General features: G+C 41.4%; 1 protein-coding gene across 1 annotated transcript in view; it reads right to left on the bottom strand.

The window, feature by feature from the left end:
- Positions 1 to 4,312: 4,312 nt before the first annotated feature.
- Positions 4,313 to 17,404, bottom strand: part of SIAH3 (siah E3 ubiquitin protein ligase family member 3) — a 44,071-nt gene continuing 30,979 nt past the window's right edge. The window contains exon 2 of the mRNA XM_010228138.2: positions 4,313 to 5,114. Within this exon, the coding sequence (XP_010226440.1) occupies positions 4,521 to 5,114 (594 nt within the window). The 3' untranslated portion in view covers positions 4,313 to 4,520. The remainder of the gene's footprint in view (positions 5,115 to 17,404) is intronic.

Below are 17,404 nucleotides of genomic sequence, written 5' to 3'. Positions count from 1 at the left end.
TCCATCGGGTATTTTAGGCTCTTTTTTTTTGGAATCTGGCACCTTTTGTGAAAGCACTGCAAGAGCAACCGCCTTTGTAATGAGTATTAGTCCTCAGCCTGCTTATGAAGGTTTTCAAGGTCTTCCTTCATACTCATTTAAGAACTTTTGCCTGTGTCTAAACTGCTGGCAAGCTGTGGCCCTTCTGCGTGAGAAGATGCCTCCGATGCAGCTGGAGCAGAAGTGCAGCTGTTGGCTGTTCTGATGGACCTTTCTCTGATCAGACTGTTCTTCAGCTGTGTTACATGTTGGAAAAGCACATCTATCACCTATACTACAGCACTATGAATCAGTCTTCATTCTTCTAACTCCCAAAAGAGTCAGAAACACCAGGCAATTTATTATAACCCTTCTATTTTATTACAGACCTTTCATTTTCCAGAATTTACCATCCTTCCTATCCTCAGTAGCTTACTTACCTGCATTCATAAAGGACAGTATGAATCAAACTATGATATCACAGCCCAGTGGGAAGAGAACTGCTGCCCTACTTCTCAGCAGACCATCTGCCTGGCACTGTTATCTTGCACATAGCAAGTTCCTTTGTCACCTTCACGATGATGAGACTCCAGATGCTTCAGATGATTTATAAGGAGTAATGGATATACCATGTGAGCTCAATTCATGATGACACTGAGCTAAAAGCATTTTTTTTTTTGTCACAGACACAACACTAGCATTGATGGTGTGTTTTGATAGACACTTCAGAAGGACCAAAGTGAGTTTTCTGGTGGGCCTGGTAGCAATAAATCTAAATTGGCCTTATGAAATTAGTGTTGAAATTTGCTAAGTTAGGCATAAGACAATTCTTCCATAAACAAAAATATGTTAACCCCTGCCCTAAAAAACAAATGTTATTTTCTTTACATCAAAAAAAAAGAAAGGAACATTGCTCTGAGGCAGATAAGAAACTAAATCTTGCCAGACCTGCTTAGCTTAGCCTCATTTTTTTTTCTGTACAAAATTAGGGGTACTTTCTTACTTCACAGAACTTAGAACTGAGTTATTCACTCTTTCTGAAGCATTTTGGAGTGCTTCAGTGGAATACCTTGGAATATCAGATGCAAAATAAAAGAGTAAAAAATAGCTCTAGCATCAAAAAGTTTAGAATCTCATTTGAGAAGCAAGCTACTTGCATGACTTTTAATCATGATCAGAGAGCTGCAAATAGTGCTACGTTATGGGCACTGAAAAGGTGCATATAAACAAAATTCCTTGTTGATCTTATGTGTCAGCATTTTAGGATTTATGTCACATCATGCTGAATATTTGCATCACCTTCACTTTATGGCAGTGAAGGGCTGCTCGTATGCTTTGAATTTTGAGGAGATAATGATGCCTTCCATTTAAGCAAGCCACTAAAAGAACCTTTAAATGTTTGAATTTTATTCTGAGATGCTTATGAAGCATCTTGGTGTCTCTGGATGAAGGTGGTTTTAGATATTCCATCTCCATTTTCTTCAAAATGTGTCCTCCTGTTCTGAAAGCTTTACTGGGCAGATTTTCATGAGTACTCCAACATGTTTGGGTTTATGAAATCTCTGCCAGAGCTGGGGCTCTGCAGCTGTGGAGAAAGACGCTCTGCAGCTGTGGAGAAAGACAGCAAGAGGTTACCTGGTTGGCTGCAGAGGTCAGTGAGAAAGATCTGAGCAAAGGTTTCAGAGGGCAGAGTGGGAAGAGATGGACTTCGCAAGTCAGAGGGAAAATCTCAGGCTGAGAACTCAAAACTGACCTGAGAGGGCTTATCATAAGACCAGGGGAAGGATCTCAAAGGGACTGGAGAGATTGAACTTTGGTGTGATCATGAGAAATCTCGGGGGGCTTTTGGACCTGAGGAGGTCTGTGTCAGGGAGGTCAGGTTTTCACTGTCCCATTGAAACCAGAAAAACTTGAAACAAGACAACAGCAATGGATGGAGACACATGCCCCAGAGAACTGCTCCTCACACTCATCCTGTCAGAAGAATATTGGTCCTTGAGTAGAGACATGTTCAAGTAAACATTGCATTCTGCATTTCAGTAGATATTTCAAAAGTGAAAGGTGTCATCTATTTAGAAATAAATAACTTTAAATAATGAATTGAAGGAATATGTCTTGGGCTGGAGTTGGTTGTGACTGGTCAGCAAATACAGTGTTACATAAGGTCCAGAATGTCTCTTACTTAGCATGAAAAGAGCTGAGCAACTTTAAGCTACTGAAACTGCTTTTTTTAGGTTTTTATAGCCGTTGATTTGCTTTAATTCAGCAGCAGAATATTTGTCAGAGGAGCTAGAGAGTCCAGTTTCAGTCCATAAAAGTGCTCATAATTTATTTATTATTGTCCTTTTGGGAAAGGGCAGTGGTTGCTGGTTCTGAATATTGAACATTACAGGGAAAAAGAAAGCCTTTCTGAAGCCGGTGTGTTCCAGGGAAGTGCAACAAGCCAACACGTTCCCCGCAAAATCTAGAGGTGGAGGAGTTGTGCTGGAAAGTCCCTGGCATATCTTTATAAGGACTGATGCTTCCTTTTCAGGCTTCAGCCTTCATTTCCCTCCAGTTATGAGCAGCCTGTTGAAGAAATGCTGGCGTGTCCCTGTGCAGTGACCTGTTATGAAGGCCCAGGCAAGGAGGCGAGCTGCGTCTGCAGCTCAGAAGCATCCCTGCGTAGCATTCATCTTGGGAAAATTGCAATTTGTTTTATTTCATGCACAGTTTACAATAGATCCCAGGAGAGCAGCAGGCAGGGAGAGATTAGCATCAGTGCTTTTTTCTACCCAGAGTTAGCTATAGTGAAATGCTTTTGAAATGTTGAAGGACTGTTCTTAAATAGCTTCTTAAGCGGCTTCTTTTTTTTTTTTTTTTTTTTCCCCTGGAGTTAGGCAATTAGCCTTGGTGTCTCTGACTACTAATTGACACAAGCTACCAGCTGTATCTGAGAGAGCTGTGCAGTGTTTGGGTAGCAGGCAAACCGCAGCCACTCATAGGCAGAAGTGGAAGCAGGAGAAGACACTGTTCCAGCCTTCATCACATTCATGCCTGCAGCAGATCCCTCTCCCTTAATCCATTGCTCTGTTGCAGCGGGATTTCAGTACTAATGTTTGCGACCAAGAAGTATTCCTGATCTCAGATGTGACCAAATACTAACAGAGGGCCAGCACATGTCTCTGTGTCTCCCTGAGGAGTCATCTAAGAGAAAAGCTCTTGCAGAAGACCATGCTCTCTCATGACCCAAAGCGTGTGAGAATCACTCCCAGCAAAAAAAAAAAGGACATTCCCTACTTCCCACATATATGGAAGAAAAAAAAAGTATGTTGCATTTAAAAGAGAGGATTTCAAATCTCATGGCAAATTTGCAGATAGATATTCCAGCTGTCATTGTTTTAAATCAGTATTTATCAGCATAAGATGTGGGGGGGCAAAGGAGCCCAGAATTCAACAGGAAGATCAATACACAACTTGAGACCTTCCTGACACTTTATTCTCTGAAAAATTCTTTTCGACCGTTTAAAGAAATAGAAGCTAAAAAAGTGAATGCCCCAAGGACTGGTTATAGGTGCTCTCTGTCCTGGGGCTAGAACATCTAGAAAGTCTGTGGCTAGGTGTGACAGTGTCTTGCAAGCACTCACCATCCTAATACAAGAGTACAATTTAATCAACTGCCCACCAGCTGTAACTGGTGATTTATTGCAGGATGAGGCTTCCAGGCCCCGTCTCAGTGGAGATTTGTGAAGATGGTGAGTTTTTCTTCCGGAAAGTTCGTTATCCAGGTGGTGAATGTTGCTTCCTTATCCTCTGAAGATGAAGGGAGCTTTGAAACTCTGAGCTCCCTGGGGCAGGCACTGCTGTTCCTCAGAGGGCTTGGCCATAACTGCAGTATAAAAGTTAAAATATTATTGCTAGAATGGAAAAAAAAAAAACAACCACAGGGCAATAAGCACTCAGTGCCAAGGGAAGGAGGGAGGGAGGGAAACTTCGGATAGTTTGGAGGCCTGTACAATTCAGTCCATCTGAGGTCAACTCACTGCAGAGCACTTCCTCTGAAGCTGCTTCTGATCAAGGACACTGCTGCAACTCAGGTGCTTCTATCCCTTAATGGAATATTTTACCTTATTTCAGGCACTGAGGCTTCCTTAATACCAGGCAATTAGGCAGACAATGAAGGAAACGCATTTTCATAGCATATTTACACGAAAAGTTTCTGTGGGTCACCCCAGGAACACTTTCCTTGAGAGCAGTGTCAGCTCAAAAGGCTGACCAGAGTTGCTTGGAGGGAGACAACAAATTAATTAGCCTCTTTAAAATTTCTCATAAAATTGTATTAACAAAACAGTAAATACATTACACAGAGACTGTGACCACAGGATGTTTACATTATGCCTGCTGTGGACGAGTACTAAATACCATAAAAGACCTGAGACCCCCCCAAAAAGTCTGCAAGTTCTGGCTCTCACAAGGAAGCTGGAGGATCCTATTTTTCCTCCTCCTTTTCTTTTTCTTCTCCCTCATATTTCAGCCTCAGCGCTGTGCACTTTGCTGGTGGTTATTGCGATTCCTATTGCTAGGCTTCCATTATCGGAAAAGAGCTGAGCCAGGGAAGTGTTCAGCACAAGGCAATCCCCATCCGAAATGACAGAGTCAACACACTCCAGTACCGATCGGGGGGTGGCTTCCCACTTAAGGCGCCTCTGATTCCTGTTGAGCTCGAGCCGGTAGGTGAAGTTATCGGCTTGGGTTGGCGTGCCGATCAGCATCATCGTGGCAAAGAACTGGGGGTGCCCTTCATGCTTCTCCTGCTTCCTGAGGACCAGCAGAAACTGGTGGCCGAGGCAAGAGTGCATGATAATCCAGTCCGTGGGTGCTGGCAAGTGCATGTCCGTGGCCAGGAAGACGATCTCTGCCCCCTGAAGGATGTCGATGCGGTGCGTCTGCCTCAGGTGCGACACCACCACCTCCAGGTGCCCTTCCCATTGGCAAGAGAAGAGCGGGCACGTGCAAGGCACCAGCTGGGGGTCGTGCACGGCTTCATGGTGGTGGCAGGGAGAAAGGCCGCCTTGCTCCGTGGACGCCTGGGCAGCCGCACAGCGATTCGACACATACTGAAAGAAGAGACAAGTCATAGAATCATAGAATCGTTATGGTTGGAAAAAACCTTCAAGGTCATCAAGTCCAACTGTAAGCCCCTCAACACCATCCCTGCTAAACCGTGTCCCTAAGCGCCTCATCTACACGTTTCTTGAACACTACCAGGGACAGTGACTCCGCCACTTCCCTGGGCAGCCTGTTCCAATGATTCGTCACTCTTTCCACGTAGAAATTTTTCCTAATACCTAACCTGAACCTCCCCTGGTGCAACTCGAGGCTGTTTTCTCTTGTCCTATCAGTAGGATAGACACAGAATGAATATAAATAACCCGGAATATCTGATGAATAAGGATCTGGTGCAGATATTCAAGGTGCAGTCCCAGCAGATGCTAGTCAACTGAAATCTCACCTGAATGACACTGGTGAGGACACTGGAACTCATTGTTTTTGAAATCATACCGAAACTGGGGCAATCCAGGCGTGGATTTGCACAGGTACTGGCAATTGACTTGTTCCCCATGAGAAGAGACAAAATGGTTGAGCCTTGATATGTCACTTCAAATGAAAGTGATGTATGTGTTTAAAGAGCAATTTCATTAGTTCAGAGGAAAAAGAAAAAAGATTAAAAAGACCCCCCCCAAAAAAGCCCAACAAAACAAGGACAGCATGGGACATTTTATAGAGTTACAGCTCTTGCAGCTCAGAACAAGGAAATGAAATATGTATAGCTTTATTATTCTTTAATGAAACACACTAGCGAATACAGGCATTTTTCCTGAAACAATATGCTTTATAGCACACATAATTTTTGACATAAAAGTCAATTTTTATTGTATAGAATGCCTTCATTTTTTTTTTTGGCCAATGTATTTGTTGCTTAATTGCATTTTCCTTCATAAATCTGAAATAGTTCTCAAAGTTGAGTAGGTGGAAAATTTAGGGCATTTTTCTACCAAAGTTCATTTGGATTAAGGTAGGGTGCTTAACTGAAAATGCAGTGACTCTTGCAGAACAGTTCCACGGGAGGCATAGGAAGCACACCCCTCTGTTTCTGTCAGGTAGATGTTGCCAAGGAGAAAGAAGTAAGTCTTACTCAAAGCGTATGCACATGCAGTGCTATTTGGAAAGAATAATGGCTCTCCTGCAATAACTCTATGCATAGAGAAACCCTAAGGCACAGGCATGATGGCCATGCTTCATTCAACCTGATTTTAAGCATTTACTGCAGCCGTATGAAGCAGAAATCTGGTTACCTTAGACTATCTGCAGTTAATAGGAGGAGGCAGGCACTTCCAAGGGCTGGTTCAGATCTTACGCAGGATAATTCACCTCCTAAATGGGGCACTGGTGTTCGGCACAGGTGACTAAGACTAAGAGCCAATCTGTCCAGTTGCACCGGAATTTTAAGCATATAAATGTAGAGAGGCCTTTTCTCCCTCTGAATTCCTTTTACAATGCTAATAGGAAAAAGATATATTTATGTATAATGAGTAACAGTATGTGCATATATATACATCAGATGTATACATATATACACATATGTGCATTGATGTGTATATTTAAGCATATCTGCATGTGTATACATATATTGTTTAAATATGTATGTTTAATTACACATATAATTAAGGAACATTTAAGAAATTCACCTGATACTCAAATGACAGTTACTTACAGTCTGCTATGGATTTGTAAGTTATATGCTGTGGTTAGGTGGGATAAATTAAGGCTTTTATGCCCATGCTCTGTCTGTTGAAACCCTGTAATGCATCAGCATCTCTCCTCAAAGCAAATTTCTCACAGATGCTTGCAAAGGACAGCTTGAAAATACAAAGAGGGCATAAACCTGAGACATCTGCTCCAGCACAGCCTGGAAGAGCAGTTCTAAGAGGCGCAGAGCATGGGAGGTTTCCCAATGTAGTGAGGGCTTCAGGGCCATTTCCAGCATCACCACCTGCCGCAGTGGATGCGGTGGGTACCCAGCACAGAGCAGAGCACAGGGGCAACTGTGCAAATGGCAACTCAAAACCTGAGGCCCAACTCTTGTTTTCTCATCTTCCATCAGTGGAAGCATTCACTAACCTGTACCAGCCATGCTTCTCTTTACCATATCAAAAGCCATCATGGATATGGGTTTTTTGCCCATTTGGATCCTATTTTCTCTCACTGAGACTTATTTTCAGCAGAATTTGTTTTCACTGAAGAAAAAAATAATCCAGTACAATAGTAGTTACATATGTTGCAAATTGTGTGTTGTCACACCTTTCTATGGATACCTAGCTGCTGCTCATGACAGCTTTGATATGGCAGGTTCAGTGTTCTTACTGCAGTCATTTTTTCTCTGCACAGTTTGTACTTTTGCTTTTCATGACATTTTAGAAGGCAATCTCTCGGGTGAACTCTTCCAGTCCTCAAATGAGCAGAGGTCCCTTGCCAGCCGGGACTGTGAAGTCCTGGATCTCCATGCAACTTTCTGGTTTGTGAGCAGCTGGCAGAGGGACATCACGGGCAGGCAGGGTTATGTATGCTGTCCCATGCATGGGTCTTCCTACGGCACCAGATGTCAAAGAGTGGCCTTTCTGTTTCCTCTGACATTTGATGCAAAAAATAACAGACTATAATTGAACAATAATTAAGCAGGCAATAACTGAACCATCCAGCCCTTTCTTTGGAGAATTATTACTTCAAACCATTACTTTACAGTTCTTCTTTTTCTCCTCATTTTTTTTTGTTTGTTGCCACATTGCTGTATAAAATTCAGGAATATAACTTTTCCAAGAAGAGATCAAGGACTGATGAATGACTAGCATTATCTGGGAAGAAAAGCAGGTCATTATAAACTAATCGAGGTTTGTTTCTGCAGCTGCCTGCTTATCATGGTGGGACTGCAGGAGCGGTCTGGTTCCCTCTTAACTCTGCATTAATTCTTGCATCCCATTAGGATGAAAGTTATGGTTAATTTAAACTCTTTTGGTGAAGGCTACTGGAATGGCAGATCATAAAAACCTTTTAAGAAAATCCCTGAAATGCTAATTGCCTCATAAAATGAATTCTAATCTCCCAATCTAATACAGTGGGTGTGAGCAATTACTTTCTCTCACCAAACTGTTAATGCAACATTAGTGATTATACTAATTAAAACTAATGAACTCATACACACATGCTGATAAACCTCTCAACCACTCCACAACTTCCAGCCTTCTATCCATTTTATTTAACTCCTCTTTTGGAAGATGAATCTTAAATTAACCTCTTGAATAACATTGAAAATTAGATTTTGAAATGTGAAACTTTATAGACTGTGTATAATTCCTCTCCAAAGATTACCAGAGTCAGAGGAACCATTTCCACAGAGGATGTAATTGAATTTAAAAATGCATTTTCCTAATTTGATAAGCTACCCTAGCATGGAGTGCAATGGTAGCTCATCCATCTGAACTGTATCCGAGGTAAGAAAATACAAGTCTCTCCAAAAATCATGTTATGATAATCACGTTTCAATGGTTCAGGCACTGGGAAAATAAATTGCAATGAACAATTTAGTCAGTGGATCTCACTTCTTTCCTTTGTGATTTGTGCTTGTGCGTGTGTGAAAATAAATCACAGTTTTCTTCCACATTTTTGAAACATTTTCATGAATCATTTCAGCAAAGAATTTTTGTTCTGATATTCTTTTCAGTTCAATTTTTTTAAAACATTGATATTCCAGAACAGACCATATGACCTATTTTTATTCTCTCACTAGGTGAGAATAATCTTCAAAACCTAGTTTCTCAATTTTTGAATATTCCTTTTCTAAATTCATTTTTTTTCTAAATGACAGAAAAACTTAAAAATCCTTATCTCTGTGAAAAAAGTCCCAGAAAATTTTGTTATTTGAATATTCACTTACACTTTTAAAGTAAAATCGTGGCTAGTGTGATACTGTGCCCTTGCTGTTCTTTTGCATGACTATGAATTGAACCTATAAAGTTGAAATGCAAAGCAGGCACAAGAAGGATTACATCAAGCATTTAAATGTTTAAACAAATATTTGTGGGCATTCTTTCCATGTTTAATCTGTTCAAGTGTTTTCACCATTTATAAACTGATTACCTAAGAAAATTAGGCTCATAATATTCTTCTGCCAGTCTAGTCCTTTTCTCAATAATCTTTTAGACTGTTGGCCAATTTCAGTCAAATTTAGCAGTGTGATAGAAATCACAAAGGTATTAATTTTCAACCAGTTTTATGAAAAGTGGCACAGGGTGGAGAAGAATTAGTCTTTTGTGCCTCCAGAGAGGCATAGCTTGTCATATGGGCAAAATTACATTGTCAGACATGAGAGAACATAAACAACTGCAGCTTGAGTCCAATTACATTATTAGACACCAGAGAATCCACATGAGACAGCGTCTTTGTGAACAGGAGAAAAGGCTTCAGTCAGAATGCTCTTCATTAGACACAAGATAATCCAGCCATGAGACACAAAACCACAGGAAACCAGGCTCTGATGCTCACAGAACAATTTTCTTTTAATGATGCGGTTTATTATAATGTAATTCTTTGCAAGAACAATTCATTTGGCAAAGAGTAGATTTATAAATACCTGCTGTATTTTTTAGAAAGGAAAAAGAGAGAAAGAAAGAGAGAAAGAAAGAGAGAAAGAAAGAGAGAGAAAAAGAGAGAAAGAGACAGAGAGAAAGAAAGAGAGAAAGAGAGAGAGAGAAAGAAAGAGAGAAAGAGAGAAAGAGAGAAAGAGAGAGAGAGAGAGAGAGAGAGAAAGAAAGAAAGAAAGAAAGAAAGAAAGAAAGAAAGAAAGAAAGAAAGAAGAGAAGAAAGAAAGAAAGAAAGAAAGAAAGAAAGAAAGAAAGAAAGAAAGAAAGAAAGAAAGAAAGAAAGAAAGAAAGAAAGAAAGAAAGAAAGAAAGAAAGAAAGAAAGAAAGAAAGAAAGAAAGAAAGAAAGAAAGAAAGAAAGAGCAAGCCTAGGATGCATTGCTTCTGGATCCTCCTCTAGCCTTTCAACACATTTATTCTAAAAACCGGACAAATCGCCTTAGGTATGATTCATCTGTTCTAAGTTTGATATCTGAGGAGTAGATGGCTAAGCCTGAACTACATCACCTCTTTTTATAGCCTGTGAAGACCTCAAGAGTGCAATTCAGCGCATCTCAAGATAGATCAAGTGCATGTTCCCCTGGACACCGCTCTCGAAATGCAGGCGGGATTGACCCCATCCACAGGGGCAGATCTGCTTGTTTCCTGCCAAGGAGGAGAAGAGCAGCCCATTGCAGACAGGAGACAGTTGCAGCACCATAGGGTGCTTCTGTCTTATACAATCCAGGTGATGGTGAGTAACACGCTGGAGACAGCATAGTGGCGGGGAGAGAGGACGCTTTTTCACACATAGGTGTAGACTTGTGGCTCCCGAACATCGTTCCACCAGAGTTACCAGTGACTCAACAGAAAACTAGGGGAGGTCAAAGGATAGATCTGGTAAAGGAGCTGAGAAGCAAAACCAGACTGTGGATGGACTGCAGGGTTGGGATTCCCTCCGGGCCATGGAGGTAGACATGCTATCATCCTACCTACCTATAGGTAGATGCTATCTGGTAGACACCCATATCTGAGTAAGCCACCCTGACTCCTTCCTGAGTTGAGATTTCAGCTCTTCTGGGTCATAGTGCCTCTGCCCTGTTTCGGATGTCCACATTCCCTAGTCTCTGCCTATGCTCATCAGTGCCGTGATGTTCAGCAGTGCCCTGCTCAGCTGCTGTCTGCCCCACCTCAGAGAGGACCTCATTGTTAAGACTGGTGGATTTCCAAGCTGCCCATATCTGTGCCTTCATTCCTGAGCAGAGCTGCCATCTCTCACTTGGCCCTGCTTAGGACACAGGAACATGTAAACTGTTCCCAGGCTGTAGACCATGTTTAAAACATATGTCCAGAGCCAGGCCCTTTACAGGAGCACAGCTGTTATTCCTTTCATAAAAAACACTACAGTAATCCCATCCAAAGGTGTCAGCAGCCCTGACTAAAGTGAGAAATGGGAGCAACAAAGAACTGAGACATAGAGGGACTGAAGATCCGAATGTACTGACCATATCTAGTTGTTCGTCTTGTATCAGACAACCTCCAACTTTTTAGAGCAAAAGAGCACTTAGTATGTTCCCAATGCATCCTTCATTAGCCTCAGACACAGCTGCACGTGAGAAATGGGATTGTGCATTTGCATAGCCACAACCATTTTGTAAAACACACAAGCGTGCACTGTGCACTGCTGGAAATGTTTAAGGCTTATTAGGCCGTGTAGCAAAACTGTGAAAAGCTCTATTAGCAAATATAAAAAATCTGGATGTGCTGTCCATTTTTTCAGAATAGTTTCCCTGTTAAAGGCTTTGGCCGGGCAAGGAGTCTGACATTTTCCTGGGAATCCATTAGACACATGTGGGAGACAAGGTGGGACTTAAGTGGTGTTAGTTCATTGCGAACACCCAAAGAATGGCAGGGCCAGAAAGAGGTGCAGTTTCCTCACACTCCAGAAGTTTAGCTTGCAAGTTCCAAATGCTTTCTTAAAGTGACATATAGGAAGGATAAGTGGGCACGCTCACAGTCCCAACTCCACTGTTCACTGAGGGTGATTATTCCACTTCTCCTAGCATGCGTGAGGGCCAGATCTTTGTCTTTTGGACACTATAGATAGATAAATAGATATGGATATACATGCACATATACACATACACACATATATATGAAAGTACTTTATGTATTCTTCCTTACCAGGGACTGAATAGGATCTACAGGAACCTTGAGAATGGAAATCTTTTCTCTTTCCATGTTTAAGACTGAAGTTTGGAGTAAATTCATTACTTTTACATTATTTAGTCTGGAGAAGAGGAGGCTCAGGGGAGACCTTATCATTCTCCACAACTACCTGAAAGGTTGTAGTGAGGTGAGGGATCAATCTCTTCTTCAGAATAACTTTCAATAGGACAAGAAGAAATGGCTTCAAGTTGAGCCAGGGATATTCAGGTTAGACATTAGGAAGAATTCCTACACGGAAAGAGCAGTGAAGCATTGGAACAGGTGCCCAGGGAGGTGGGACGTCACCATCCATGGCAGTGTTCAAGAAACATGTAGATGAAGCACTTAGGAACATGGTTTAGCAGGCATGTTTGTGATGGGTTTATGGTTGGACTCGATGATCTTGAAAGTCTTTTCCAACCATAATGCTTCTGCTCCCGGAGTCTGTGCACCCACTCAGGAGAGAAGGCTTTGGTATTGCTCCTCACTCCAGGACACCTACTTAAGCTATTGAACACTTCAGGTCAACTTTGGTGAAAGTACTGGAAATGAAGGCAGCAATGTCCATGTCAAGGGAAGTGCAGGTGCCAGCTCCCTCATGAATCCTTCAAGCCTTGAGTTCTCTGTTACACATCAACACAGTTTCAAAAGGAATGGTTAATACTGCTGCTACCCAAAGCAGTCTCATGACAAGAATCCTAATTACTGAGCTGAGATGGCTTCAAAAACCTCAGGAGAAGAGGCAGGCTGTATCCTGGCCTCCCACTTGGGAGAGGTCTCAGACCCTGAGACCGTGGCATAAGGAGAGGGTGAACTGCACCGCCATGTCTCAGAAGAATGGCCTCTGCTCAGTTCTTTGAAGGAGTTCTTAAATGTCACCGTCCTGCAATTTCCAGCGTTCTCTAGTGTTACAAAGGGATCATGGATGTTTGATTCATATATTTATTTATAACAACACACATAACGTGCAAAAACAAAACCTTTAGTATGTTTACGAACACTGCACACTGAGGAGAATATCTTTGTGAGTGAGGGCAACAGGGCTCTCACCACCCAGTCGATAAGGGTGTCTGACAGGAAAGCAAGTGCTGTGAATAATCATCTTTTCCCAGACACTTTACACTCGTGTGACTACATTTTACTGTCTGATCACATACAACTTTGCAAACACTCGTTAATTCACCCAAGGCCCTGGCTATTTGCTTGGAGAAGTCAAGGGTGTAGTCTGAAGGCCATCAAGGTGGAGCTTTTAAAAGGGCTAATGCAGAAAATGGCAGAGATGACAATACAGCTTAACAGACATGTGAGACCACAGCCAGTTCTAACCAAGAGACAGTACTATGACTTTTTACCTCTGTCCAGCTTCTATACACTCTGATCAACTACAACTTAAGCCAGTGCTCCTTTCATTGGGTCCAAAGTCTTTTCTTCTCAGAGCTTTTTTTTTTCTGAATTTCAGCAGCACTAGTAGGAGCTTGCTCCTGTGTTACCCTCTGTCAGTCAAAGCAGATAAGACTGCAAATTTTCATGCAATTCCCTGTTCCCGAGTACCTTTTTTGTGGCTGAGATTGCATGTGGCTCAACTCTAGTTTCCTCCTTTATCAGTGATTTCTAAGTAAGTAGTGTATGAATGAATTTTCTTCCATTTTGTTCTCTGCAAACCTAGAACCAGACCTCAAATTAAACATATCCAAAAGCTAATTTATTCCATATTGATGTTTCACATCTTTACACCAGGAGCTCATTATGCTCTGTTTTATCCATGGTGTGAAGTCCCTAGATAACCTATTTGGGCAAAAACAGGTTCTATTGAGGACATCCCAGCCCCACTCTGGATGCTCACCATGCTAGTTCCCAGCTGGGACCTTTAGAGAAAACGAGAGCCTAGGAAGGGCTCTCCTCAACCCCACTGCTACAAGCCTACTACTACCTATCTGTGCTAATACTGCCTCTGAATAAGGTTTTTCCCATTTTAAAATCCATTTTCTATTGTGCATATCTTTGTAAAATTTAACACATTTGGGGTGACACCTTTCACAGTGAGTATCTGTTTCAGGCTGGATTTAAAATGTATATTAAATTATATATGCACTCACATGTGCACACACACATTTATTTATATAGAGACTCATAACACTTGTTGATCGGGTTTGGGTGTTTCTGAGAATAATATGGGGGGGAGAAATGTGTTCTTTTATCCAGGTTAAAGGATCTTGGTACTTTTTCTATTTAAAAATAATATTATGAGGCTGGAATTTGGCAAGGTGGTGAGGAGTCTATGCATCTTGAAGACAAGCTTATTTTTGCTGTTCCAAATTTGAGACCATTTTGAGACCTACACATATTTAAAAACTGGCTCTGATAGGAAGGGAGTTCACTTTGTCCTGGTTTCCTTCTGTGGAGTTCTGTGGAGTAAAATATAATGGCATCTCATTTCCAAAGTTAGGGACAAACAGTTGAGGCACAGAGGGATTAAAGATCCAAATATACAGATACTATTTATTTGTTCGGCTTGTATCACACAACACCCAACCTTTCAGAGTAAATATGCTTCACAGAGCCCTTGATATCTTCCAAATGCAGCCTTCATTATCCTCAGATACAGCTACCAAGGCTTTAGGTTGAGCAAGTCAAAAGCTGAGATCAAGTGGCTGGCAGGCACCCACCAACAGTTGGCTGTGAACGACTTCAGCATCACACAGGACTTGTGAAGCAGAGGCATGAATGGAGTCCTGCTCTCCAGTGCAATGTGATATCCTCCTGCTACACTACCCACCAACATGCTATCACTTTTCTCATCTCTTGTCATCTCTTCTGCAACAGGAACCTCTGATTTTGTGAGAGCATTTCCAGGCATGCAGAAGAGGGTGGGAAGGTCTCAGCTCCCATCTTGGGCCGCTATCCGCAGTGGATGCCTCTTGGCAAGAGCCCCACATTGACGTTCAGAGTTTCTACTGAAACAAATTGTCTTTTTCTTTGACTGTGCAATGTGCTACTTATACATTTTTTTTCCTACTCTCATCCTTCTCTTCTCTGGCTTCTCAGGGTGAGTTCCTCTCATCTGTATGGAAAGTCCTTCCAATAATTTTCCAGTTCTCATCTTATTTCTGACTCATAAAAGCTTTACCACCCACCAGCATCCGCCCACATGCTATTTACACCCACCACCCAGGGACTGATGCTCTAAAGAACTATGAGGGTAACATGAACAGTATTCTATTCATATATCAGTCTTTTCATTGTGGCCTTCCTTTAATTTCTCTCCTGCTATTTTTAGCATGCTAAAGATATTTTGTTAATCTCTTAAATGAAAGAAAAGAGAAGGAGAAGGGAGGGAAAAATATCCTCAACCTATTTTGTCAAAAGCAGTACTTCCATATCTGAAATCCAAACCAGGGCTCATGTTGGGGATTTATTTAAAATTTTAATTACAGAAAATCCTATTCATTATGAATGCATTGGCTGAATTTCTTAAGTACTGAATAATAGCTGCAGCTTTGGCAGTGGAAGAAATTATTTTCCCCACAATCAAATGACAGCGAGAGTCCAACTTCAAGCTCATTTTTGCTAATCTCGCTTTGCAACATAATCAGGCATGACCGGGTAACACAGCACATGGGATGTGTTAATGCCTCTCCTCATGCTAATGATGCACCTCTGTGCATAATGAGAAAATGCTCTTTTAGGCCCTATCTGCACTTTAGCACGGCACTTCCCTCTATCAAAGAGGAATCGGAATTTTGGGTAAGACCATAAATTTCTAGGGTTGTTTTGGAGGAAAAAAAAGTCATTTTAGTAGTAGTTACAGATGCAACAAAAATATGTTGCCATATTCTAAGTATATTCCAGATGGAAAGAAAGACATTATTTTCAAACTCTCAAAACACCGCCTGCTTGCTTTTCAAAAATAAGGGTTTTCAATGTAAACTGTCATGCAGTCTTGAAGTGCAGAAGAAAAAAAATCAAGAAATTGACATTCTTCAATATATTAAAAACAATATAATTGTAATGAAATATGAACAGAGTCTGTACTAAAACATGTTTTGTGAGGGAGACTCAGGCATAGATACTGATGAGGTGTATGAGGGGTTATGTCCTCTCTCTCTCCTATGCTTTAAAACCACATCCAACAAACATTCCTATTCCAGGCAGGAGGACACTGACATTTCCCTTCCTGTGTTTCAGACTGAGGGGACATGTGCTTTCTCCTTAATCCTCAATCAAGATGGATCATGGACACAAGAGACCCCTCAAAAATCCCTGTTTAAGTCAACCCAGTTTAGTTGCTGTATTTGCCTTTCTGTGCAGTATCATTTTGTAGCTAAGTTGAGCTCGCTTTCTGTGTGCACATTGAGAGATAAATTACCTTGAGTATATACAAGCAAAACCGTATACACAGGCGATTCCCATGGAGCATCTGGCACAGTTATTTCCTTGCCAAAATAAATGTGAAAAACATGAGAATAAAATGGAAGCATCTGGATCTGCAGAGGTCTGGCTGGTGAGAAAGTTGATATATATCAGCTGCTTTAGGGTAGCGGCCCCTATGCCTGCTCTAAGAGCTTAACTGAGGATGAATCTTAGATTTATGATAAGTAATAACTGAAAAAAAAAAGGCATCCTGGCTTTGAGTAAATATAGTAGATCTCATGGAGATGATCGCTATGGGAATGGAGAGCACCAGACAGACAGGCAGTTGCCAGCCAGCAACCCGGTCTTGCTCTTCTCCTGGTAGGCAAAGTCTGAACATAACATAATCATTAGACATAATCTGAATGTTTCCACTCCCAGTTTAGTGCAGGGGGACCCAGCAGGTAGGAAAAACTTCTCCCATCAGACTCATCATCTCTTCTGCAGAGCTGTCCCCAACATATCAGGATTGTTCTTAGAAAACACCACCTCTCTCCTGATGCAAAGCTAGCTGTGGCTCTGAGTGGTACAACAAGTAGCCTGCATATGTAAAAACAGCTAATAAAAATTTTTGAATGATCTGAAGATTTGCTTCACCCTCTATCCACTTTGTGTTTTATACAAAGACTGTTTAAGAAAGTGCAAAACCATTATAGGCTTTAATTAAAAGCTGAATGATAAAATAGTTCCAGGCTGCATCTGCTCTGTCTGATAGGAGAGGTAAAGTTCACAAGAGCTCAATATCTGACCTGTTGCTTTTGTGTTTAACATTCATGCTGAGGCAAAAAAATAATATGTAAAAGGAAAAAAAGAAAAGAAAGAAAGAAGGAAGAAATGATTACCCACTGTGCTCATAAACTTACCAGCTCAGCCTGGCTCTAATAACTCATCATCCAATATTCATTTATAAGTTACTACAGTAACAGCATGTCTCCAACAAGGGCAGATTTGCTGCTGGCATCTGCAATAATTAGACCAAATCTGCCCTGAGACAATAGAAATGATTCCCTCCCATCAGACAACCTCCAGCTACCACAATTATATGACATTTAGATTCACTAACTGCTCTTTCAGGAACATACCCCAACAATAACACCAGCATTCCTGGTCTTCC

The sequence above is a fragment of the Tinamus guttatus genome, unplaced genomic scaffold (genome assembly GCF_059628265.1).
Source record: "Tinamus guttatus ecotype Peru unplaced genomic scaffold, ASM5962826v1 Tinamus_guttatus_pri_ptg000112l, whole genome shotgun sequence".
Taxonomy (NCBI): domain Eukaryota; kingdom Metazoa; phylum Chordata; class Aves; order Tinamiformes; family Tinamidae; genus Tinamus; species Tinamus guttatus.
The sequence above is the reverse complement of the archived record's forward strand: the minus strand, read 5'-3'. Positions and strand labels throughout refer to the sequence as shown.